The sequence below is a fragment of the Drosophila ficusphila genome, unplaced genomic scaffold (assembly GCF_018152265.1).
Source record: "Drosophila ficusphila isolate 14025-0441.05 unplaced genomic scaffold, ASM1815226v1 contig_791, whole genome shotgun sequence".
Taxonomy (NCBI): domain Eukaryota; kingdom Metazoa; phylum Arthropoda; class Insecta; order Diptera; family Drosophilidae; genus Drosophila; species Drosophila ficusphila.
The window spans coordinates 9,025,227-9,050,502 of NW_025064737.1; the positions used below are offsets into that span (position 1 = coordinate 9,025,227).

Sequence of the window (25,276 nt, forward strand, 5' to 3'; positions counted from 1 at the left end):
TGGGCAAGATGCCAATTGCAAGGCCGTATCTCAGCCGGAAATGGCCGCACTTCCCCCTCCGCAGGACATTTGCGAGTCCTAACCCCAATCGTCCTTACTGCGAGGCATGAAATCAATTTGCCCAAAATGGCATTCGTTAATTAATATTTGCGGCAGCGGCATTAGCAAGCCTGAATTTATGCGTCCGAAGAGAATATATTAATCTGTGGAATGGCTCAATACCAAACATATGCTATGATATACGTCATTGGATATTGGATATTTAAATGTCTTCTGCACAAGTTAGTGGGCATACGTCATTGGATATTGGGTATTTAAATGACTTTGGCACAAATTAGTGACCCACTAATCAACCACTCATCAAAAACCACATTCGAATCGTTGTGGAATATTCATAAGAATGCTACACCAGCTTCCCAAAAGAAAGGCTTCACCCCATAAGCTCTAAATCCCCAATAGTTTATATGGTTTTTGTTTCAAGGCAGATGTTTCCCATTCAGTTCATATATTTTCTTTCCTAAATTTTAAATCCCAACGGAAGCACCCACTGCACAATCATTTCACACCATTTCTTTTGATTTTATTTATTTATTAATTCTTCACTGCAGTTGTTGGCTTATGCTATCGTTATTTTTATTTTTGGGTTCGCTCATGGCTTCATGCTTTTAAGTCCCCTTGGCTGAAATCGGTTCGAGCACAAACGCAGTGTGACTTCTAGGTTTCGTTCAATTTTCTTAATGTAAATAGTTGTCATGCAGTTTTATGTACAAGTACGATGGAAAATATCTGGCGCCCTTCCGTTTTAATCGATCTAACACTAGGATCTGTTTAAGGTTCGAATATAATTCAGTTACGTATATGCGGGTTCTTGATCTATCGCGACTTCCGGATATTACCGGCTGGGTGAGTAAACTTGGTTGGTTAGTAAATAGTATGGACTTGACTCTACGTATATATGTTCGTTAGGCATTAGCTAATATTTAGTTTGATTTGGAGTTTTTGGACCTCGTCGAAAGGTCAGCGTATGGATGGGTTCTCGTTGCAGTTGCAGTTACATTTCCCCGTCAAAGTAAAAAAAACAAAGGTTCGTTAATTTCTTTCGCATTCATTTTAAAATCGCATAAAATTATATAATACACAATTCGTCACAACTAAACTTAAACTAAAATTAACAGAAGTGTTTAGCATAAGGGTCAAACAAAATATTAATTTACGAGCTAATTTGCTAGGCCGTCCGAATGAGACTAAACATTAAACGTTAAACTTAAACTTAGGCATAAACCAAACTGAAACGCAACAAAAACAGAAACGGAAGCGGGAACAGAAACAGGTCAATCAGGTCCTGAAACAAGGCAAAGGCTGTCGCCAACCGAGGATATCACTCGAATTAGGGAGACTCGGAAAACACAGGACTACAGGACATACTCCCGCAGAGGATAAAGGATATTCGCTGGCTGGGGATGCTGATTTTTGGTGGTGTTTGGTGGCTTTCGGGCAAAACGTGACTTCAACTCTGACTCGACTGCTTTAGTGTTAACCATACTAGATACACATACATTTAGGTATTTATACATACACATATAAGTTCATAGTTGTATATATTTGTAATATATATTCATATATATTTGTCAATAATTGTTTATGTAAATACGCGCTGTTGTGTATAATAAATAGATTTTGACCTTAGTTCAACTTGCAACTCGCAACTTGCGACTCGCAATCCGCGGGAGACTACGCTAGGTAAATTTAATTTCGGGAAGTTTGAAATCTACGTATATGGGTTCTGCCGTTCGTCCTCTCCATTCGCTCCCTACTTGGCCTCCTATCTTTCTAATTCTTCCGTTGTTGCAACCTTAAGCTAATACGTATTTCAGAGTTTCCTTCTGTTAGTTATCTTTTTGTTGTAGATTTGTAGTACACTCCTCGCTTAACTGTAGTTAATTTAAAATTTTAGTCACTGGCAAACGACATTTAATTTCTCAGCTCCTCCTAACTCCGATTTAGTTTCGTGTTTCGTATTATTATTATTACGTATTTGAAATCGTGATTATGCTTTTGGGTATGTTGCATACCGTTCGTCCTTACAACTGGTATTCATGGAAATATTTGCGCAATTGCTTGCTGCTTAATTGTTTACTTGCTAACGCTGCTTGCGAATCGCGTTGAGTCGAATTAAGATTAATATGGCATTGAAGAAATCATTGTATTCAAGCGTTGGCATACAACGAAATACAGCAAACACACAGTAAACACATCACTTAAACAAAACATTGGAAGAGGCTTCTTTCTTTCTTTTTTCTCGAAAAACATAAACAGAATTTTCCAATAAATAGGTAGATACAAAACGTACGCTCTATAACTCTAATAGGTAAGTATCTTTAATCTGTAAGCATATATCCATATATTATGTGTTCATATACCGTTTAACATAGTCGAACGTGGCTCTAAATACCGAACTAGGTTATCCTACAGCAGTCGCAAATAATTTTACACTCGAGCCCGTCCAACTAACCCGAATTTCTATTCCCATTGGGAATTAATCGGTATTAACGGCAACGGAGCTCTGACTATCTGACTATCAAAAATCGCTCATTCGTCAATGTTCATTATAATATAGATCGCGTCTCCTGCTAACTCCTTCCTTAAGCAATTACCGCTATTCTAAGTAGTTCGAGTTATCCATGTTATCCATTAATATTACCAAGTTGGGCCCGTTGGCCCAGAGGCTTTTTGGCTGGGGGTTGAATTGCCACTTTGGGGGTTGGACTGCGTAAAAATCGAAGGGGAAGCATGGAAGAAGTGCGGGGTGCACAAGTTCTCACTGGAGATCTGGAAGGGAATCGCCTATCAAATAGGCAACTGCACTCAGAAAGCTTTGATCCAAAGCAGGTGAAACCACCCAGCCAAGAGCCTCTGGGCCACCGAAGCCACTGACTTGCGTTTATGTAGTTTTGTAGACTTATGCAACTATTTACTATGTAAAACTTTACGTATTTTAGTTATCGAGTTTATCTTCTGATTTCTGTCGCGCGCGTCACACAGACGAAGAGATGAAAATTGTCGCCGGAGCTAGCTGATCCTGGCGGTGGTGGTGGTGGTGGTGCTAGTGGAGCTAGTGGTGCGGCTGGTGGAAGATTGGCTCGTTGGCTCGGCTGGGCGGCTGTGGAGTTGGCCAGCTTAGGAGTTGACCTTGCTGACCGCCTTCAGCAGGTCGTGATTGCTCTTGTCCAGAGCGCTCATCATGCCCAGATTGCCGCCCAGTCCGCCACCGATTCCGGAGCCAATGCCGCCCACTCCGACGCCCACGCCCATGCCAAGGCCGAGCTTGATATCGTTCTGACCCACCACCGAGTGGTGCAGGTGGCCCGGATTGTGTGCGATGATCGAGTGGTGGTCCTGCGGCTGTTGCTGCTGCTGCTGGTGCTGTTGCTGCTGCTGTTGCTGTTGCTGCTGCTGCTGCTGCTGTTGCTGCTGCACTTGCTTGTTCTGCTGGGCGGATTTCATCGTCTCCTGGGCCTTCATCTTCTCCTGCTCCTCGCGATCGCGTCGCGCCTGAAAGGTTAAAGAGGATGGAGTATATCAGTAAAGCTTTTGCAATGCATTTATGATTCTGAGATCAACTCACCTGCTCATTGATTTCCTTGACGGCACGCAACTCCTTCTTCAGCTTCATGCGCCTATTCTGGAACCAGATCTTTATCTGTCGCTCTGTGAGGCAGAGGGCGTGGGCGATCTCGATGCGCCTCCGCCTGGTCAAGTAGTGGTTGAAGTGGAACTCCTTCTCCAGCTCGAGCGTCTGGAAGCGAGTGTAAGTTTGGCGGCCGCGTCTTCGGGGACAACCGTTGGGGCCTGCGGAGGAGAAAAGCGGAGAAAGTCGCGTCAGATGTTGGCAATGACTGCGAAAACAATGCTGTTGCCTTTTTTGGCAACGCCTAATGAGCTGCAAAAACGAAAATGGCCAGTGGCAACACATGTCAGGCGTCGCCACATGATTTGTGTGTGGGGATTGGGGATTGGCGATTGAGAATTGAGGAGCTGCACTGCGAGTGTCTGTCTGCAAGTTACGAGCCAAACAAACTGTTGGTTTTTCGAGGAGAGGGTAGATGGTTTAGTGAACTAAGGCCAGTCCTGACGTAAGCAGTTGCCGCCGCAGGACACCGACTCCCCGGGGTCCATTGCGGACCTGATTCCGCTTCGATTCCGGATTCCGAATTGGCATCGCACGCAGTGCGTGGAAGGGTGAAGCAACCGGCACCGACTCTCGCCCAGCGGCAGGTCTCGCCCTGGTGGCCAACCAGCCAGTCAGCCAGCGCTTTTCCCCGATTTTCCCTGCATTCCATTCCCTTCTTTTTGTCTCGCCTCAACTGTGTTCTTTTTTTAGCAATTTTCCACGCTACCTGTGCGAATTTTTTGCGCGACGGTGCGAAGATGCGCCCGGAATGGGCACAGGCTCCGTGTTTATGTTACGGAAATCAAAAATTCGCTATCTACAAATTGCTGTCCCAGTCGCAGTTGCTGCCTAGCAGCCTCTCACTTTTACCCGCTTGCCGTTTTATGGCTGTCGTGTCTCTTCTTTTTTGCTGCTGCCTTTGTGTGGAGTTTTTCTGGTAAAAGGTTTTCATGTCAACGGCAATTTTTTATGGTTTGCAAGTTGCGACTTTCCAAACGGCAACCGACAGACAGTAAAAAAAGGGACAATTTTTACGTAATATTATGAAAGGTGCAGATTTTGCAAGTCGCCTCGACTGCAGTTGTAAATCATTGGGATTCTTTCTAGTTTCCGCTGCATTTTTTTATGAGATTGAGCAGTTGGCAAAATATTTACGGACGGATGAGCCCGTGACATTTGAATTTACCTGAACTGATAAACACTTTGGGTGAGTCATGCACGGCGTACGGAAAAAAATGCAGTAACAATCTTTAGTATGTTAACGCAATTAAAATTCAAGATTTTCAATTCTTCTTTTAAATTTATTTTGAGCTTATGAGACGCATTAAATAGTAATTGGTGGTCACGAAGCTCTTAATTATTTTAAAAGTTGATTGCATTTCTGTTGATTAATTGAATCCTAGTAACAACAATTAAATTCAAAATGAATCCTTTCATTTAATTTCTTGTTCAAGCGCCGCTCTACTTTAGTTTTAATTTGAGGAGAGCAGCCATAAAATGGGAAAAACATTGACTGCGGAGTGGACAGGATATAGAACGAAGGGGGCGAAAGCAATTTCAATTCTAATCAACCCCCTTTCCAGTTCCTATCCCTTCGATCCTGGGCCAAGGAATACCGAACTAATCTAAATTATTTACACGCTACAATGAGCAGCTACAATTCGTCCCATAAATCACGACTCCCAGGACACACGCGCCCCTAAACAAGATTTACGACCCCCGCAATGGCCGCCTTGGCCGACTGCAGGTGCGAGCGAGATGGCTGCTCGCTCGCAGGACAGACTGATGGAATCCAACATGGCTGCCATTCGCACAGGTAGACACTCACGAAGGCGAAAGGAGAGAGTGAGAGCGAGAGAGAGAGCGCGTTGGCATGACAACGCCTGAGCTGCGTTGGTGTGAGTGGTGAGTCGGCGCAGCCAAACCGGAATGTCAGAGAGCACTCACACGTAGAAACGAGCGGAAAGGAGAGCGCTCACTTTGAGTCACGGCCCAACTGTGTTATTGATTTTCCAACGCCGCTGCATTTCCACTCAATTTATGTCCAAACTGAAAAACTATTCGGATAGCCTCAAATCCGCTTGGGAAAGAATACAATCCACCGTTTTAATTCGGGTTTCGGATTTTGAGTGAGTCTGGACGAACCGCTTTGTGGGGGACTTCCAGGGTTCAATGATCTCTCAAACAATGAGATATCCATTGAAATTTTGGAGAATATTATTAATGTTTTGTAAATACTAGCGTTTTTAGAAGATACCTGGAGACTGGAAAAGGTAACCAAAATGCAACATTATTTTTTAATGGCAGCCCTTTTAGTCAAAGTTAATTTGAATTTATGAAACTATATATATTTAAATAAATAAAATAATAACAAAACTGAAAAAAATAGACCAACTAAATTTAAGCTAAAATTAAAACATTAAAAAATGTAATACTACATTTAAATTAAAATGTATTCACACAATAAACCAATCAATGAAAGGTACTTATAAATCAACAACTAATTAAACACTTTGCCTATTTTATCTTTTTATTTACTTTACCCTAACATGACTCATTTCAGTCAAGGTGAGTCAGCAACTTAGAGGAATCTCGGAGATTTTGTTTATACATAAAAAACTAATACTTTAGTATTATGAATAATCTCAGGCCTTTTTGCTCCTCTTACTAATTATTTTTAGATAAAAAATAATTGATTATTAAAATCTGCTGTTTCGTTAAGACTCTCAAATCTTATTCAGAGTATTTGATGACTTTCAATTGCACACTCAGCGATAAATTAGCTTAAAGCGCTTCGATAGATTTGACAAGCGCTAAGCGGCTATCTTGAGTTTATATTTTTCGAGTTGAGCTGGCCGGTCGAACCGGTCCGTTGCACAACTGCTAAGGAAAACCATTTTCCAATTAAAAATCAATTAGCGCGCCATAAATCGTGGCTGCAATTGACTGAAGCGTCGGCGGAGTAAACAAAACGGCACAGAAAAAGCTAGGGCCACAAAATCTGTTTCTGTTTCGGAATCAGAGGAAATTCCAGACGCGGTGGCGTTGGCGGTCGAAATGGAACGGGCTCCGGATCGAAATGGGCTATTCTGCTATATATTCCCCGGATTGGCCGAGGGAATACAAGAGAGGTGACAAGTCAACCAGGAAAGCCGTCCCAAGGCGCCGCTGTCAACGGTGCAAATGGGCCTGGGAATGGTTATGGGAATGGAAATGGGAATGGGAATGGAAATGCAAACGAGAATGGGAATGGTTATGGCTGAGACCCGGGGACAGCGTCTATAACAATGACATTAACAATTAAAAATGTTAATAATCATAAACGTAATTGTTCAATAAACAGCGGCGCGTATAAATAAGCACAAAAACATACGAAAACGAGACGCTGAAAAAAACACAGCGCAGACTGAAACTTATGATGACATAAAAATCATAAAAACAATTCAAAGCGTACAATAAAGATACTCGCACACAAGCACACACTTTCGTAGGAGGTGGAGGGGTTGAGGGGTTGAGGGGTTGAGGGGGAGGTAAGAGCGCCATAGTTTGCCCAAGTTTCTGGCAGTGTGTGTGCGTGAGTATCTGTGTGTGGGCATTCGAAAGTGGTTCCGTGGGGACGCTGACAAGTCTTCGAGTCTTGTTTATCAAGCGACACAAAATTGTACAATAAACAAACATTTGCCGTACGAGTATTTCGTGTTTAGTGTTTGGCTCCTATTTCCCGCCCATCCCTTTCTAACATTTTAACATTCTCGCTTTCGTTTTCGGTAAATAATAAACAAATTTACATATCGCTTGACAAAGAACTTTGAAACATTGTGGCTTTGGCGTGTTCAAGCGTTTTGTTGTTTCAGTTGCCGGCAATTAGTTTGAATTTGAATTCGAATTCCTAGCTGGGTCAAACTGTTTGCCGGCAAATAAATTTCCTGATTTTGCTGCTTTTGACCACTTTTCCCGCTTTCGACTTGTTTGTTGACTTTTGGCGCGCAAATTCCGTTGTGTATTTGTCTTCGAACGGAATTTGTGGAAATCTTTTGGGGTTTCGAACTTTATGCGAGGTCTGGGGAATATTTAAATATTGCTGAACTAGCTAAAGGCCTTCCATTCTGGGCCGAGGGCATTACAAACTTAAATGGGATGCTTTACACAGATAAAGAAGTTATGGGAACAAAAGATTGTGTAAAGAAGCAGTTTAAATTTGATAACTTTTTATGACAGAAGTTAAGCCACCCAACCAGTTTTATATAAACAGATTAGATTCGAAGAACATTTTTGATAGATTTATTTATGATGGGTTCAAAGTTTAATTTGATATTAATAAAATTGAATGAAACCAACACAATGTTGGTAAGATCAAAATGATTTGTTCGCTGAATAGACTTATTTCTCCGAAATCCATTTTTCTTCTTTAAAGAGATCTTTACATAATTGGAAGACAAGATACAAAATGGAAACTAGGCATCCACAAATGTGTACGCATATTTATGCCGTCGTATATTTATCTCGGTTTTGTTTTTTTCGGGATCGAAGAAATTTCACGGGGTGCGTATGTTTTATGCTGATTTGTTTATATTTGGTATGAATTTTCGAAACTAACTTCCCGGATGGCATGTTGAGAGATATATAAACAAAGGGCAGACATTTAACATGCCCGAAGATATAGCAACACCCGCTGAAGTGAGGAATGTTTGGGGTCGCGACTCGTGAGCATTTCGTGATGGCTCAACAAATTCTGTTCTCCTTCAGTTGCGGGAGTTCATTGTTTTTGCGGAGACGATCTTTCGGGCATTTAGCGCAAATTGCAATGTTCCCCGGGTTAAATGACATCCCCGGGGAGCAGTTTTCCGCCCCTCTCCCCTGCCGCCCACAACATCCATGGTTATGCAAATGCGCGGAATTCTTGGAGCGGCGAAGACTAATTAAACTTTGAAAGAAAAGCCGCTTAAACGCTGTTCCGACAAGACTCACGGGCAACATCTGGCGCCTTTGTGTGGCTTTTAGCGAACAGGGGGCGGATGAGCAGGACGAACGGGACTCGGGATACAGGATTCAGGACGAGGGGGCGGGGCAGGTAAGCGCCGCCATTAAATTGCTTTCATGCTCGACTTTTGGGGGTGGTTAAAAGCAACGGCAGCAGAAGCGGTAGCAGCAACTCCTGGCTGCCATTGCAAATAATTTATGTTTATTAAATTTATTTAAATTTAATCAGTCGCACAGGCATTTCGTACGCCAGAGGGCGAGGAAAAGTGGGTGGCGGCTTGTTGTGGAGAAACCTGGCAGCGGAAAAGCCTGCTTTCGGGGGATGCTTCTTCTGCAATTTATGTGCAGCGCGTTGCCAATGTTGTTGTTTGCGCTATCAGATCTGCCACGCCCCCACCCCCCACCCACTCGCACTCCCGGTTCCACTTCCACTTCCCATTTCCCCTGCTAATTGTGTGCTTAATCTTGGAAAATATATGGCAGGCTGTCGCTATCTGTTTTCCTTGCTGTTCTGCTCTTTTCCGTGGGCGAAAGCGGAGAAAATTCCTGGCAAATGTTGCAAATACTCAGGCTCCTGGGGGATTAATATATTCTCATCAAATATTTCACGCCATTATTGGAATTACTCCTCGCTGCTGCTCTAACTGAAACTGACGGGATCGGGGTCATAAAGGGAATGCCCCATTTGAATTTGCAATTAAAATGGTATCTTGCTCTCAAAGGACGGTGTCGAATTAAAGGATCAAGTTAAATGGAAAATAGTTTGAAAAAATATAATTAGGGTTAGAGTATTTCTTGGCAGCCTTCATTTAAAGATTGTTGTGTTTTTAAGGATTTTTTTAAAGAAAGCTGATTTGGTTAAAGTTTAATGAAATATGAAACATTTTGAGCTTCAATTTTTGATTCAAAGGTAAAATGTACAACGGCTAAAAATGCTACATCTTTATCAGACACTGTATAGTAACTATGCTTTGTAATTTAACACTTTCTTATTGATTATCGAATGCAAGATAACTTTTTATATATTTCCAATTAATTTTTTACAATCCCATGTGCCTTTTACCACAGAAATCTCCTTGCTTCGCCGTTGCATTATCGAATGTAATGAATGTTCTCATATGTTTTTCCCATTATCTCGCCAGATAACAATTTTCGGGGCCGAAACACTCGGATATTCGCTTTGTATCCCGGAAAGTGCAGACAGCCCTTAATTCTCGCTCAAACCAGGAGCCATGGTAACTCAAGCCAACATGGTAACAGCCTGAGTTTTCCTTTTCCCGTTTTCTCGCTTTCCTTTTTGCACACTGCGATGGCAGAGCGAGAGGGAATGAGGGCGAGAGAGAGGGAGAGAGCGGGATGGCGAATAACGGCAACGGCAGCCATTAGAGCCATTCACCCTTACTGTCTTTATGGCATTTTTAATCTCGTGGGTGGTTGGCGGCACAACCTTTCCGCCCACCACCCACTCACCCACCGCCCCTGGCATTTTTTGCACGCACTGCAAACACGAGGGTGTGATAAGACAAAATACCCGACATAAATGTGAAAAATATATGGCCAGAAGTGAAAAGGGAAAACGGAAGAAGCCAGCCGCAGAATGTGAGTGTGTGTGTGTGTGGGGTTGGCAGGAAAGCCTTGCCAAAAGGAAACCGGAAAAATCAGACTCTTTCTGCCTCTCCCCCACCATCGCCCCACCACTTCAGAAGTGGTTCCAATAAATTCGTTGGCCCGCCCGAGGAGAGAAGGGAAGAGGGGAGCAGAGGGGTGAGGAGTTTTCCGGGTGGGGAGCCAGAAATGTAGCCGGAGTCCAACTAATTTTGGACGGACGGACAGCTGTGGAGCATTTGTAGCGATGGCCTATAAATGGCATTAGGCGTCTAGAATTGGTAATCCGCAAGATTTTTGCAAACGGCGTCTGTTCCTGCCACTTTTTCCGGGGGACACGTGTCGCCAACTGACCGCAACTCGAGCACCCTCAACGTATCTGTACTTCTCTTTCTGTATCTGTATCTGCCGCTTTTTCTATCTCCGTCTGTGCGCCGCAATTTAATTGCAAATGAAAGGCGTTTAATGTGCGCCGCCTGCGATTAAAATCGCCGCGAATCGATGCGACACAATCAACGGCCATTCAATGATCACAATGAAGTGGCGCCAAAGCGACTCTCTCTCTATGTGAGTGGAATTAGTTGTCCGTATCTGTATCTGGGAAAGTATCTGTATCTGTATCTGTTTCTGAGCTAGTTGGCATTCGGCGGGTGGCAGGGTTCATCAACACTTTTTGGCTCCTTTGTTGGAAACTCTTTTGGGAGGATAAAATAAGACAATGTCCACTGGGAAACTTCAACTTGGGAAAGGAGCTTGTATACTCATTGAATTTTATTTGAATATTGATTTATTACAAATGAATGTTTAAAATATAATTTTAAACATATTAAACTTTGCTTTTAGTTTTGTCGCAATAATAATTATTTTTATGAAGCTGATTAATATACAATTATTTAATTTATAAACACATTTCTCACCCCACTAAATGATTAATTATTCTGTTGAGCATTTTTAAATTTTATCTCTTCCTAGCCACCCACAATCCACATTGAATGTTATAAAAATCCAGGCAGTCGAAACAGCCTTCTAACCAATATAAAGGGTACCAAAAAGGTTCTAAAGCAGTAACCCAACTGCAATTGGCCTCGTCTTGCCCTTTGGACGCCTCATTGGCTTTGGCATTTTGGGAAAGGCGAGGAAACTGAATTGAAATTGATTGCCTTCATTGGCTGCCACCGACGGTTTTTTTTCTTTCTCCTTTTTTTTTTGTTTCTGTGGCCGTTTCCAAGTTCATTTGGTCGTTCTATGAACCTTGGCAAGCATTATATCGACTTTTATTGAAAATACATATAAATTGAGCCAACTGCTTTCGACTGAGAACGCATTTCGGTATTGTTTCTTGGTGTTTTGTTTGCTTTGGTTGGGTTTTCCTTGCCTTTTTCGGACCGTTTTCCCAACTGCGTTCACGGCCCAGTGCACACGGGTCCCAGCACTCGATATATACGATATACGTATATATAAATATTCCTATTTGGTGAAAACAAACACGAACTCCGGATTCCTATTCCCATTCCCATTCGAATGCAGAACTTGGGGGCAGATGTCGGCCATAACTTAGATTGCGTGGGCCGACTTGAAACGATGACGTATTAAAACGCCATTCGGGGAAGCACCCCCACCCCCGCTCCTCCTCTGTGTCCCCTCTCTAATCCCCCCAACCAATTTCCACCGCGAACGAGAACGTGACACTTAAATTCGTATAAAAAGCATCGATCGATCGATGCGGGTTCTATATTTACCTAGGCGTGCGCATAACTCATGCTTATCCCCTCGCTCGGAAATTTCATTATAATACCCACGGAGAACCCCTCTCTGGATTTCCCCCTCGAAATGCCCAGGTGTGGTCCTGTGGGCTCCTGAGAAATTGATAGTCGCCGAAGCACCGCAGACCGCAGCAAACGAACCTCACCTCACTTATTAGTGTTTCCAATCTTGAACTTCCCTTCGAATTCTTCGTGGCTGACAAACTTGATTAATGGCTCACACACACTCGCCCAGTTGGCCTTTTGTTAATGGCTGAACGAGAGTAATTCGAGAAAATGGTGGCCGATGCTGCTGCCATGATCCCAGAAAGAAGTCTTTTGTCACCGACAGGTTTTTATTTTCTCCATTGTTGGGCCCTTTCAAGTTTCTGTTCTTTTCAGAACTATTGCATTCGAAGCTCTGGCGAAGGAACTCCAATTACCTGAATTGCTTCATTAGGAGAGAGGACCGAGGGAACGGAAGGATTCCCACAAAAGCCAAGAACTGGAATAACGAGTTTCTTGAGGGGAGGATTCCTACCAAACAATAGGCACTGCGTTTTCTTTATTCCCCAAGAGAACTCGAGGAAATTTTCTTTGGAATTGTTGCGCTGAAAAGTGTCAAAGGTACACACATAAATTTGGGAAAATCCTCGAAATTATAATTCATAATTACATAAACGTTAGGATAAGAACTCAATGAATAAAACACTTATTTGCTGATTAAAACGAAAACCAGAAACTAATTTTAAAGAAACTAAATGCTCCCCATTCTTCACAAATGCATTTACCTCGTTGCCACGCACATTAACCAATGATTGTGGAGCATCAAAGAGAACTGAGTGCATCGTAAACACTCTAATCTCTGCAATTAATCAGAAGATGTAATAAATTTAGCCGCAAGAATGGCACCAAAGAGTGCATTAACCGACACCGCCGGCGAGTTGTTTAATTCCGCGATTAAATTAATATTAACTACTCTCTGTCTTCAAATTTATCGCAACAGGAAAGTCGGGGGCAAATGGTCGCAGTCACGCATTGCACGCGATGCGGAAAATGGAAAACTGCGAAAATGTCGCACGCCAGAGCGCGTTCTAAATAAAACTTTTTGTAAATTAAATATTTAAGTTAATGGAAATGGGTAAAGTTTGCCCAGTGATGTGTTTGTTTGTTCCCACACATGTGCACTGCTAAAAAGTATAATATTGAATTAAATTGAAATGAATTAAATGTAAGGTAGAAACTCTTTATATGTTAAAAAAAATCATACAATGAAAAAAACAACCAATTTATGTTCACTTGAAAACGAGTATTTCTACAAGGATGCGGTTTAGATATTTTTAGAAATAGTAGAACCTATTTTTCTGGCTGTGTGTCGTTTTAGAGGGGAATAAACTTTGATTAAGCGCCGTCGATGGGCGGGGATCTAGTCGGCAATTGTCTGTGGAACGTGTGCGCTTTTAATTTGATTTTGTCTGGGCCAAATTTACATGTCTGCCGACCCACTCCAAGTGCCAAAAATCCGCGCCAGTCTGGCTGCCATTTTGTCCTTGTCTGTGGTTCCGTCAGCCTGTCGTTCGTGGTCCGCCCGCGCCGGATCCTTGCAGTCCAAACCCCTTTTTGCCAATTTGCGCCACTTGGGCATTAAAACCGCAGATTAACAGCCGCACGGGGTAGTTAAAAAGGCAACAACAACAACACAACACTCGGAGAAACGTGTCATTTCGAATTTTCCGCTGCCGCTGGGCGAAATGAAAAAACCGAAAAAAGTATAATACAACGACACAAAACGTGCCGATAACACGGTGTCGCACACTCCCCCAGCCCCCCACCCATCCCCATCAGAGGGAGATAGCTGTGGTTGAAACGGAGAGAGGTAGAGAGAGAGGGAGCAAATGTAAATACAGCAACACCAAATAAAGAAAAAAGACGAGGAAAACAGAAAACACAGGGAATCGGAAATTAAACAAAACCGAAACGAAATGGAATTCGCTTATCGCGCCTCATAAATTAACCCTTGCCAGCCGTCGTCCATGTTTCGAGCGAGATGGCAGCACAGATAGAGAGGGAGGGGAGGAGGGATGCTGGGGGAATCTTAACCCCAGAAAGATCAGCCTTTATCTGCGAGATGGCGGATCTTCGCGCCCCCAGAAACCCCTGTCAATGACATTGATCGCCGGCACAATTGAATTAAAACATTGATATTGCATTTATTCCAGGCGCGACGAGTTCAAATCGAAAGACAGTGCTTTGAGTTCAGAAAGAGACGGGCAGACAGCCGGAGAAAGAGACGGGGCACAGAGATAGAAAGGCCTTTGTGGCAATAACTCAATTCCCGGCGGGCGAGCTTATCGCGACCCGCAATTATGGCTTGTAAAATTAATAAAAATAATATATTTTATTATTCCATTCGCGCCGATTTCGTTGTGCGGGGAATGCAAATAAATCATGACACGGAGATCGATAGCATTATAGACTTTGAATCAAACTAAATGATTTGGTTTAGAATTTAGCAAGGCAATAAGTTGTAAGGTCTACATTGAAAATTAAAAAAACTGAAATATAATAATATTGTTGAAAGTGATTAATCATCCTGTTCACATAAATATTTTTGGATGCTTACTTTGATAATGAATACTTTGAAAAATTTATTTTAGCATCTTTTCCTTAAAAAAATTATGATGACTTAAAAGCAATAAAAATTAAACATAAACTGCTTGTGACTACGTTTTTATGGCTGTTGTTTAAGTAATGGTTAATTGATATTACTTGTTTGGGTAACTTTGAAATCATTTTTTATTAACGCAGCTTTAAATAACATATCAAATCTTAGCTTGGGTTGACAAATGTAGTTACATTCAAGTACAAAGCTCAATTGATAGAAAAATAGGAAAATTACTTGGGAACCCAGACGAACACTTCTCTCTGCTGATCTGGCGATCGTAACCCGAAACCACAGCAAAAAACCACCAAAGCAATCTATGCAGAATGCCAACTGAAACTCGGTGAGTTAATTACTTGTCAAACAGCGGCTGTTAGTGCTGTAAATTGCCCGAATGACTCCGCTCAACGCCAACGCCAGTGATTTATTTACAAAACAAACACCAGAGGATCGCCAGTGGAAAAGGGGGGAGTCCAGGGGGCCTGAACCCACTCGAATATCAAACGATCTGTGACGCCCAAAGCTGAGCCGTGGCACGTACTTCTGTGGCACAGAACTCCGGCACGAACGCTCCGATTTCATTCCAGCCCCAAAGACCGAAAACCAAATACCAAATACTAAAGACCAGAGGACCAGCAGGCCCCATACCAAAAACAAAAGCCAGACTATTGGGACACTGGCCGCAGTGTTTGTCCAGTGGTCGAGCGCAATTAAACGGCTCGCAATTACATGCCACACCGAGGGGAAGGGGCAGGTTGTTAATGTCACTGGGGGACCACTGTGCGTATGCGCAATGTACACACTTAAACGGTTGAATTCGTTTCCTAATCGATAAAACATAACTGAGATTTGTGGGGCGACTCGACAAGCTTGGAGTAGGAATATGTATGACCATTGTGTAATTTGGTAGCTAGTTTTTTTTTTTAATTTTTGGGTTTTTAAATGTCCTTATATCATATAACAACTTTTTCTGTTTTATATATTTTAAATGCATATGCAAGTTTGAGAAGTAATCTTTCCTGAAGATTAAAAATGATTGAAGATATTTAAAACTTGTTCAATAAAAATCATTGCACATTACACCATTAAAATGGAAAGTAATTAGAAAGGCCAACTTATTTTGCATTATTTATTAGGGCGACCCACCGTTTTGTTCAATTAGACATTACAGTCAAAAACTAATTGTAAATTGCTTTTGGAACTTGTGGGACCCAGTATAATCACGGAAATAAACTAGGCGGTGAATTAATAAACACACAGTGGTCCCTATTGTTATTCGACTACATGCCTTATTCGAACCCCAACTAATGGGAAAAGCGCCATTAACTCAAGTGAAATGTGAATGGGCATATAGGCGCATGTAGATGGAATTGGGATTGGGAATGGGAATGAATGCCGATTAATGACCGGCCATTGTAACCAGCAATTGACAGTGGCTACTCGTGTTCGTGGCTGCCCTTGTCGCTTGTCGAACTAATTAAACGCGGCGGTGATTCGCCAAACAATCAACGCCATTATCAGGGCCATAAAACTGGGATCGTTCGGTAGTGGCCACAACATCTTGATCGTTATGCACGGCACAAGACCAAGCGTAAAATCGTAAATAGATCATAAAACGCCCATAAAAATACGTTTAACGAGGCCCAAAGCAGCGGACCCATCGCAGATCGTCGATCTCTCAAATCGATCAATCGAGTTTAGTTTTGAGTGAGTTTTTCTGTCGCTAAATTTGAACCCAACGTATTTTACCAATTGTTATGGACACCAGCAGCTTGGATTTTGGGGGGCCCCGAACAATGCGGATGGTGATTTACGATCTCGGCGAGTACTTGACCGGCATGATTGAGTTACCGGTGCAACTTTCACGGAGTTCGCCAAATTAGCATAGAGAGCGAGCAGTTGCCGGATGTCTAAACCTTTCGCAAGCCATTGTCTGTCCCCTGATTTTTGCCAGAAAATGACTCCGATAAACAAAGAAGTTGCCCAGTGAATAGGAGAGGGAAAACTACAAAGGATGAGGGATTTATGACAGGACAGCGGGAGTCGTGTGACGAATGAATGCGGCAGATTGCAGGCTGCAATTTCCGCAGAGAAGGGTTTTGGTGGGTGAAAGTAGCCTCAGTCGGCTCGTCAGGTAAATCATATTTCTCAAGGCCATTCGGCAGGCGGTAAAAAACAGGCTGGACCGTCATATTCCACGGCTGGTTGGACCGATAACCCATTGGCTCAATGCCAGTCGGGATATTAACTTCAAGGGTTTCCGGTTAATTGCGGTACTTACCGTTGAAATCGCCGCAAACGACACGCTCGAAGGGGCTTCCCATCCAGTCTGAAATGGCAGAGAGAGGAAAACAATTAACTTTCGGTTTTTCTAGGATAGTTCTCTTAGTGGCTAAGGAGTTGTGCTCCCCATGTGTGCGGCTAATGCGAAATTCCGCGCCAACAGCCTTGGGCGCATCCCGCTGACTTATGGAGCGCAGACCCCTCAAATCATGTGTGTCCAGTGGCCCCTCGACGGCATCTGTGCCACATGGCAGCTTTCATAAACCACTCAATCGGGCCGTTTTCAATTTAGTTGTCAGCGCCAGCCACAAAAAGCAGAATTAGCCGGGCAACTGCAGTCGGGGGACCACCGGCCGAGTGATCCTCTGGCCAGCTGAACCGGCTCCACTTTAAGTAGACCACGATGGCCGAGCTGGCGGAGGAGATATGGCTGAAGAATCGGGGGAGAATCGAGGAAGAATCGGTGGAGAATCGGAGGAGATGTGGCAGAGATACCGAGATGGGGGGAGATGACTGCCAGCCAACGACCGACCGACTCCTCCTAATTAATAAGCAGATGAAGCTGCTCGGCATCGTTGGCGCATTTTTAATTAAAATACACAAATTTCTGTGCATTCGCCTGTCGTTGTAGCCACTTTATTTGACACACGGACGGACGGTCGGAGAGACTGTTGGACGGACGGACAGAAAATCTCTAATATGAACAAGATTCTGCAGGCCGAGACTCCTTTGTCGCTTTGATGATTGCACAATTTATGGGCCAGACGCTTCTTATCTTGCAAAGGCAGTGTTCTAGCTTCACAAAGGCAACACTAAAGAGCACTTGAAATTATTTTATACTATTCATATATTAAAAATATAAGAATAGAAGAATTTAAAAAAATATGTTTAACATTTAGAAGAATTTAATATTATAGTTTTGATTGAATATTTCTAGGGCTATATCTGATTTAATTCCTGACCTAAAAACCTTTTCCTACTTCAAAACATAATATTGGCATTAATTACAGATAACTCATCCTATTACATACATTGTATTTTTATTACAAAACCTAAAAGCAAACATTATTTACTGCGAGTGTACTTTTCCCCCTTTTCTCTTCACTGCACGTGCTGAGTTAGCGAATTCGCAAGGCGATGGGAAAAGCTTTTGCCATTTTCATGCTTTGTCGGTCTGCGCTTTTCCAGATAATTAAGAAAAGTTAACCTCCTTGCTTTCTTATCAGCATAATCAGGTGCAGGCGCGCCGCTCCAGCCATTTTCCGGCTTTTCCGCCACTCCCCCTTTCGGCAACAATGTTGCTGTTGCTGCTGCTGTTGCAGTTGCTGCCGGAGTCGGTGCAACGATGTGAAAATGAAAATTCATTCAGACGCTTTGGCGTAAAATATTAAAATTCATTAGTTAAATTGCATTTGGCAAGCATTCAGCTGTAAAACGTTGCCGTTGCTACAGCAGCAACACCAACAGCAACAGCAATGTTTGTTGCAGTTGTTGCTGCTGTTGCTGTTGCAGTAGTTGATGTTGCTGGTGGGTCCGGGTCTTGGTCTTCGTCTCAGAGTTTTTGGGTGGGTTCGCAGGCTTGGCAAAGTGAAAGCCAAACGAAGCAGACTTTTCCAGGGGAGTGGAGGCGATTCTTGTGCGATTCACATGCAACTGACTATGGCAAACATATATATGTGTATATACATATGAACTAGTGTGAGTGTAGTGTGTGCACTCAGGAGGATAAGGAATGGGGAGGAGAGGGGGAGGGGCTGTGGCTGCGTCGACGTGTCGCGCATTTGGCTGCCATAATGGCGTCATGCTCGTATTTACTTTCATCGCCGCCAGTCGCGTCTCTATGATCTCGTTGACAATTTTATCGCCTTGGCGCTGTGAGCGGGAGATATGCAAAATATTTCATTGTGCGAAATACCGTTTATCTTCGCAACCGGCCGATGCGGCGGGTTTTTTAATCATTTTATTCTGAGCCAACAGGTTTTCGCCTGCAGAATGTGTGTGTATCTATTGGTTGGACGGCCAAAGAGGTGTGTTTGCCGCTTGTGTGTTCATAACTTTTCGGTTCTCAGCGACCGAGAAACCCCGCTAAAACAGAGGAATTGGTTTTTAATCTGCATAGATTAATAAGAGCACTGGTTATCGATTTAGTGACACCCAGATCTAGCCAATTATAAAATCAAAAAATCTGGTTCTTTTTTATCGGTTACAAACTTGAAAATCTCCCTGAACTTTGGTCTGGTCACGATTTTATGAATCAACAATATCAGGATTGCTATAAATTATTATCTCTATATTTTTTTCAACCAGATATTCGTTCCATGTAACATATTGTAAAAAATAACTAGATTGAAAATCCGTTAACGTTCTACCTTGTTGTCTGTTATTAATGCCATTATTTGAAATCCGTTTGCCAGTCCATTAATTGAAGATAACTCATACTATTTAATTAACATGCCTACGCAGTAAATTCAAATGAAATCCATCGCGCAATCTTCTCTCTATTAAGACGACCGATGTGCAGTCTATAACTCAGGCCAATTGACAGTCTATTCATATGGTGTCTGCCATTAATCAGGAGGCATTCAACCCGCGGGGCAGTGTGGAAAACTGAATTCGTTCAATCTCTTGTGCACCGTGGAAATCGAGTGGCTGCCTGAGAAATGATAAATAAATCTGCCTGTGCAAAATGCGCGAAAAAGCGAGCGGATCGCGTAAATTAAACTGACCCACATAAATTTGAAGCGAGTTCGCTGGTACTACGTTAGCCGCATAAAAAGATCGTCGGCCGAAGAGTATCTGTATCTGTATCTGTGGCTGTATCCGTATCTGTATCTTTTGGCGGGTATCTGGATTTCGTATGCACGGGGCACATCCCAGTGTTTTTTGGGGCTGTGTGTGTGTCGGTGTGGGGCAACCTTGAGGCTATTTAAATTACAAATCGACGCGGCAAACAACACGACAGACAAGAGAGGCATTTTTCAAACTATTTTCATTTTTATTTACTGCCAACTTTTTAGCTCTTCGTTCGTTTCGTTTTTCGGACTCGAATCGCGCTGGAAGACTTATGCGAAATAAACGACTTGGAAGTGCCCCGCAAAGTGTTCATTATGGATTGGAATTGAAGGCGGAATGGCGCTGGAAATGGGAATGCTATTGGAAAATGTTTGCGCCACGTTTATCTATTGTTTATAGGATTTGGGGTAATAGCTACTGAGTAAGCATGCACACTACCACACTAGGAGAAAATATTGGTAATTCAGAAGCAAATTATTAAAATGCTTCTACAATCGCAATGTGAACAAGATCTTATAACAAACATTAACAAAAATAAATTATTGCAATGGTAGCTATTGGTAGCTATTGTTCATAGATCAATCAATATATTTTTTGTTCTCGTTCAGTGTAAGTGGCCCTGATTTATATGCACACCAAATTCGAAAAGATCTTTTTGAAGAACGTGAAGGAAATTTATTTAGGTTTGATTTAAGACGATATATATTCCCTGAAGTACATGGTTCTACTCCTGATTTATTTATTAAGATAGTGAATAGACTCTTCATTTAATGTTCAGTTTGTTTGCAGTTTGGCGTAGTTGTTAAGTGCCTATCGGATTTTTCGATGGATACCAGCTAAATAAATTAATAACTTAAACTGGAACTACCCCGTAGTATTTAAGGAATGTATTAATCTTCTTATGTATTGTATTTCAAATAAAGCACAGATCACTTATTAAAATCAATTGTATGTAGTAATCTTTCTTCCAGCGGAAATTCTTATGCCTTGTCTTACAGTTTCAATGCACACCATTTTGAATTCTAATTTTTCAACCCTTGTTAAGGTATAAAAATCCCCATCATCTCTTCTTCGATTGCTGACTCACCTGTGAGTGTCATCCAGGGATACCTCGGCAGATCGGCGATCCCGGCTCCGCCCGCTCCCCCTGCCCCCGGCATCACCCCGGAGGCGGGCTGTGTGCAGGCGTTGCCGAGCGAGTCGACTCCGATCGCTCCGGCACTGGCAGCGGATACCGCCGATGCGGCGGCGGTGGCGTGTTGGTAGAACTGCGCGAACTGCGCGGATGCCGAAGCAGGTACGCTCATCGACTGGTAGCTGTTCATCACGGTGTCCGTGTACCTGCTGCAGGTGGGAAAGAGAAAGAAAGATAGAATCATAGAAAGAGAAAGAAACACTAGTATCATGGGAAGGTGCTGGTGATCCTTACTCCAAGTTCCTAGCTAGAACTCCCTGCCGAAAGTCAAATGCTAATGAGCTGGCCATTTGCATCCTCGTTGCCCAACTGCGGTTGCCTAATTGCACACTAATCCCGAACACGCCCACGCACAGCAGGGCTCACTGTAGCAGCAGTAGTCGGAGTGGCCACTGTGCTACTAATATGCAAATGGCCGCAGCAGAAGGTCAGTGTGCGTGCGAATCTCGTGGCCGGCGACAAATTGCCAGCGGCCACCGCAGGCTGCTCTAATTTTCCGACTTTATGGCCATTCAATATGAATGGACGGTGGCCGAAGCGAAAATGGCCAGGTTCCCAGGACCCGGCTGCCGATAATTAGAGCGCATTCGAAACGGATTTGCGGTTTTGCGGTGCTTGCTGATTTTACTGAAGGTTTCGACGGGCATTTCCGCTCGGCAAAATGAGAGCATGCCAAATTAATTCTCGGAAGACGGGTGAATGTACTTTTGAATGCGAAAAATAATTGAGAAATGAGGTAAGAGTGTAGATTTGTGGTACTGCACATTAAGAAAACAGTCGTTGTTCCATCGTGAATAAGGACTAAGATTGGCAAAAGCAGTCGATTAAGTAAAGGATTACTGCATCAAGTAGAACTGGTTTAATTTTTTTTTAACCAAGAACTGAATTTCTAAAATTTTTAATAGCCTATCTAGGGAAACGTACAGTACGGTTTTAAAGATACAATTGTACCTCTTAACAAGGATACTGAATGGAAAACAGTACAGATATCAGACATACTATATACTATTGTTATCTTTAAAATACAATTTAAATCTAACCATTGACCCTAGCCAATCTTAACTCATTGTTATCCCATTAAACCGGCAAAGTTACATGTTGAAATGTGATCCTAAATTTCTCCTATAAAGGAAATGGTAGCCCCCCAACTCCCCCATATAGATAGTCGCCCCAACTCACCCGCAGGACTTGTCCTCCAGTCCGGTGAAGCCGGCCATTCCGGAGAGTCCTCCGTGGCTGCTCGGGTGGTTCGAGACGTACGGGTACATTTTGCTGGTGGGGATGGCAAACGAGGAGCTGGCCGCGGCGGCGGCGGCTGCGGCAGCGGCGGCAACGGAGCTGGCGGCGGATGCGGACACGGAGGCGGACGCGGATGCGGATCCGGGGGAGTTGTCGTTGAGGCTGCGGTGCAGCGACGAGCTCCCGGAGGCCGAAGGCGACGGCGAGCAGCTGCTGTCGCCCGCTTGCGAATTGCCCGCCGAGGGGGGCGTTAGCAGCAGTTGCTGGTGGGCGTGGCCGTGGGAGGCGACGGCGGCGGCGGCTAGCTTGCTGATGTGGTGCTGCTGCTGCTGCAGCTGGAGGGCGGCGGACAGCGAGGAGTACTGGTGGTGGTGCTGCTGTTGCTGGTGGTGCAGATGCTGCTGCTGCTGCTGGTGGTTCAGGTGCTGCTGCTGCACCTGCGAGTGGTGCTGCTGGAACGGCGACGACGAGGACACCGGCGAGTGGGGCGACTGGCCCAGGTGCTGGCTCAAGTGGCTCGGCGAAAGCGATCCGCCGCTCAGGTTGAGATTGCTGTTGTGGTTGCTGCTGCTGCTCGGACTGCTGCCGCTGTTGTTGTTGCTGTTGTTCGTGTTGCTGCTGCTGCTGGCGTTGTTGTTGCTGTTGCTGCTGTTGATGTTGCTGATGCTGTTGATGTTGCTGCTGTTGGCTGAGACGCTGGCGGAGGCAGAGGCGGCGGCGGCTGCAAGGGCGGCGGCAACTGCTGCAGATGACGAATTCGGGGGGTGGTGGTTAGGTGGTGCGAACTGATAAACGGCTGGAACTGTGGATACTTTGGCAGCATACTATCGAAAACAAATTTTGACATTGCACATATTTTGCTCTCTGGCCGAGGATCGAATCTTCGGAATTTCGTTCAGTTCACTTTGTGTTCTTTTTTCGTTTCGGAGCTTTCTTCGAGTGTTTCGAGTTATATATCTGAGTCGTTTGTTCAATGGCTAGATTGGGTATTTAATTTTGAGATTTTAAGCATTCTCTCTGTGTGACTTTAACAAATTTGGTTTGAATTCAGCGGATGGAAAAGCGCTTTCAGCCAGAATAAGGCAAAAGAATCGACTATATTGTTTGCTATGTAAAAAAGCAATGAATTGAACACGCTTTAAGGTTCAGCGATAGATTAAGATTTAAGTGTTTGTTTGACATTAAAATAAAGAATTTAGCTGTCTGTCTAGTTATAACAGCGTTAATCTAATTCAAAAGTGATCCCTATTTAAAATGTTTCAGACCGTAGAAAAAGTGTTCATTATTTGATGAATAACTAGTTTCAAAACTTTAAATTGGTTTTTTCTAAATCGCCCTCTTTACTTTAGAAACTTATAACCCAAAATAAAAAGTGTTTATGTCTCATTAAATTACTTTAACTTAAAAATCTACACCTAAAAATATTTTATTACTGTCTCGAATTTACTTTACTATCCTATAATCAAACATAGACTACAATGGAATTGCGAATATAAATCACAACCCAAATTGATTGAATTAAAATGTACTAAAACCGAAAATAAACCTCGCGACAAATATAAAAAAAATGGGAAAATAAAAAATATATACTGCCTTTAAAAATTACTCGGAAAACATAAAAAGAACATTAGCCAAATTGAATATGTTTAGATTGGACATAAATCTTTCGGGAAGCAAGATACAGAACTCAAGTGGAAAATATATACAATCCCGATGTTTTATATATTTTTCAGCTAGATTTCCCTGCACAATGCCAAAGGGTTAGTAAGGAAGCTACTTCAATGGTTTTTTGATGTCAAACCCAAATTAGTGGACCAAATGAGATGGCAAATAATTAGTAGCTTTTAGATAGTTAAAGTAAGAGATAGAGATAAGAAACTTTGCCACCTGACCGACTTTAAGCTACTTTTCTCGATTCTGAGAAGTGAAATGCATTTCGTTACCTTTATCGAGTTTTCTCTAGCGAACTTTTGGTGAGCAGTTTGTATTTGTACACCTTTTCAGCTTTTCTAATACTTCTTTTTCGCTCGAAGCTGGCGAATTCACAACGAAATTTGTTAAATTTGCATATGGTCTCGGGTTGCGTTGTTTCTGCAGCTGTGGCACAAGTGTGTGTGTGGGTTTATGTGTGTTTGCTGGGTGTGTGTATTTTTTATTTGTTGTAAAAGCAATTAAAATGCGGCCATCAATTACGCGGAAATTCGAATGGACGTGTTGTGCCGGCGGGATTTCGTACGTGTGATTTATAGGCGCGCGATCTTTTTTAATGGCACTCTTGTATTTTTATGGCAGAGTGAGTTTCCCTGCGGCTTTTAACGACTTCTCAAGTGTGCGTGAGTGAGTGTGTGTGGCCGGAGAAATGCTTTCTCCCTACGCTTTGCTTTAATTACTTTGTTTAAAATGCCATAAAACACTTTGCAGGTAGAACTATCGAACTTTGGAGCTGTCGAACTGCGGAACCTTTTACGATGTCAACTTTATGGCTTTTTAATTTTTATGCACCGCACACAGAGAGTTATAAACCGAGTGTTTTGACAGTTTTTTTCGGTTTTTCGAATTTTTCACACACACTATATAGATATATGTTTTATGCGCTCTATAACAGTTAAGTGACAATAAGCCGGCGGCCGAAACGGAACAATAAACACGGCGAATCGGAAACAGAATCGTATAGTCGTATAATCGTACAATCCGAATCGGAATCGGAGGGCCGAGAATCGCTAAGAGTGGAGAGCTGAGTTCCGCAGACACTACTGCGCGCCACGATAATAAATATTATAATAAAACGAAATTTTTAAAAGAGTATAAAAATTTCGTGTAATTGGTAATTCTTGCTGCCCGCGTAGGCAGCGACGTCGACAGAGCAGCGGCTGCGACAGCGACGCTTGAGTCGTTGGAGACTTGAGTTTTGTCTGTCTGCGGATGGGGGTATTTGTTGTAGTTGATTTTTTTGTTGTATTTTATTTGTATTTTTTAGGGAGACCGCTTTACGCGCGAGAAGAGAAGCGAAAGCGAAGGCCGCTGCGAACGTCGAGCGTTGTGGCGTTACGAGCAGCGAAACGTTTATGGCGCAATACAAAAGCCATGCGAGCGTTCTTATGGGCAAC

The 25,276-nt window shown here is 43.1% G+C and overlaps 1 protein-coding gene across 1 annotated transcript; it reads right to left on the reverse strand.

Moving 5' to 3' along the window:
* Positions 1-1,089: 1,089 nt before the first annotated feature.
* LOC108096850 (homeobox protein abdominal-A) lies at positions 1,090-25,276 on the reverse strand. The gene is given in 7 exon segments (XM_017198770.2): positions 1,090-3,552; positions 3,626-3,849; positions 16,941-16,988; positions 20,823-21,079; positions 22,110-22,935; positions 22,938-23,146; positions 24,113-25,276. Coding segments are annotated over 6 exon segments (1,809 nt in total). The 5' UTR covers positions 23,017-23,146; positions 24,113-25,276; the 3' UTR covers positions 1,090-3,177.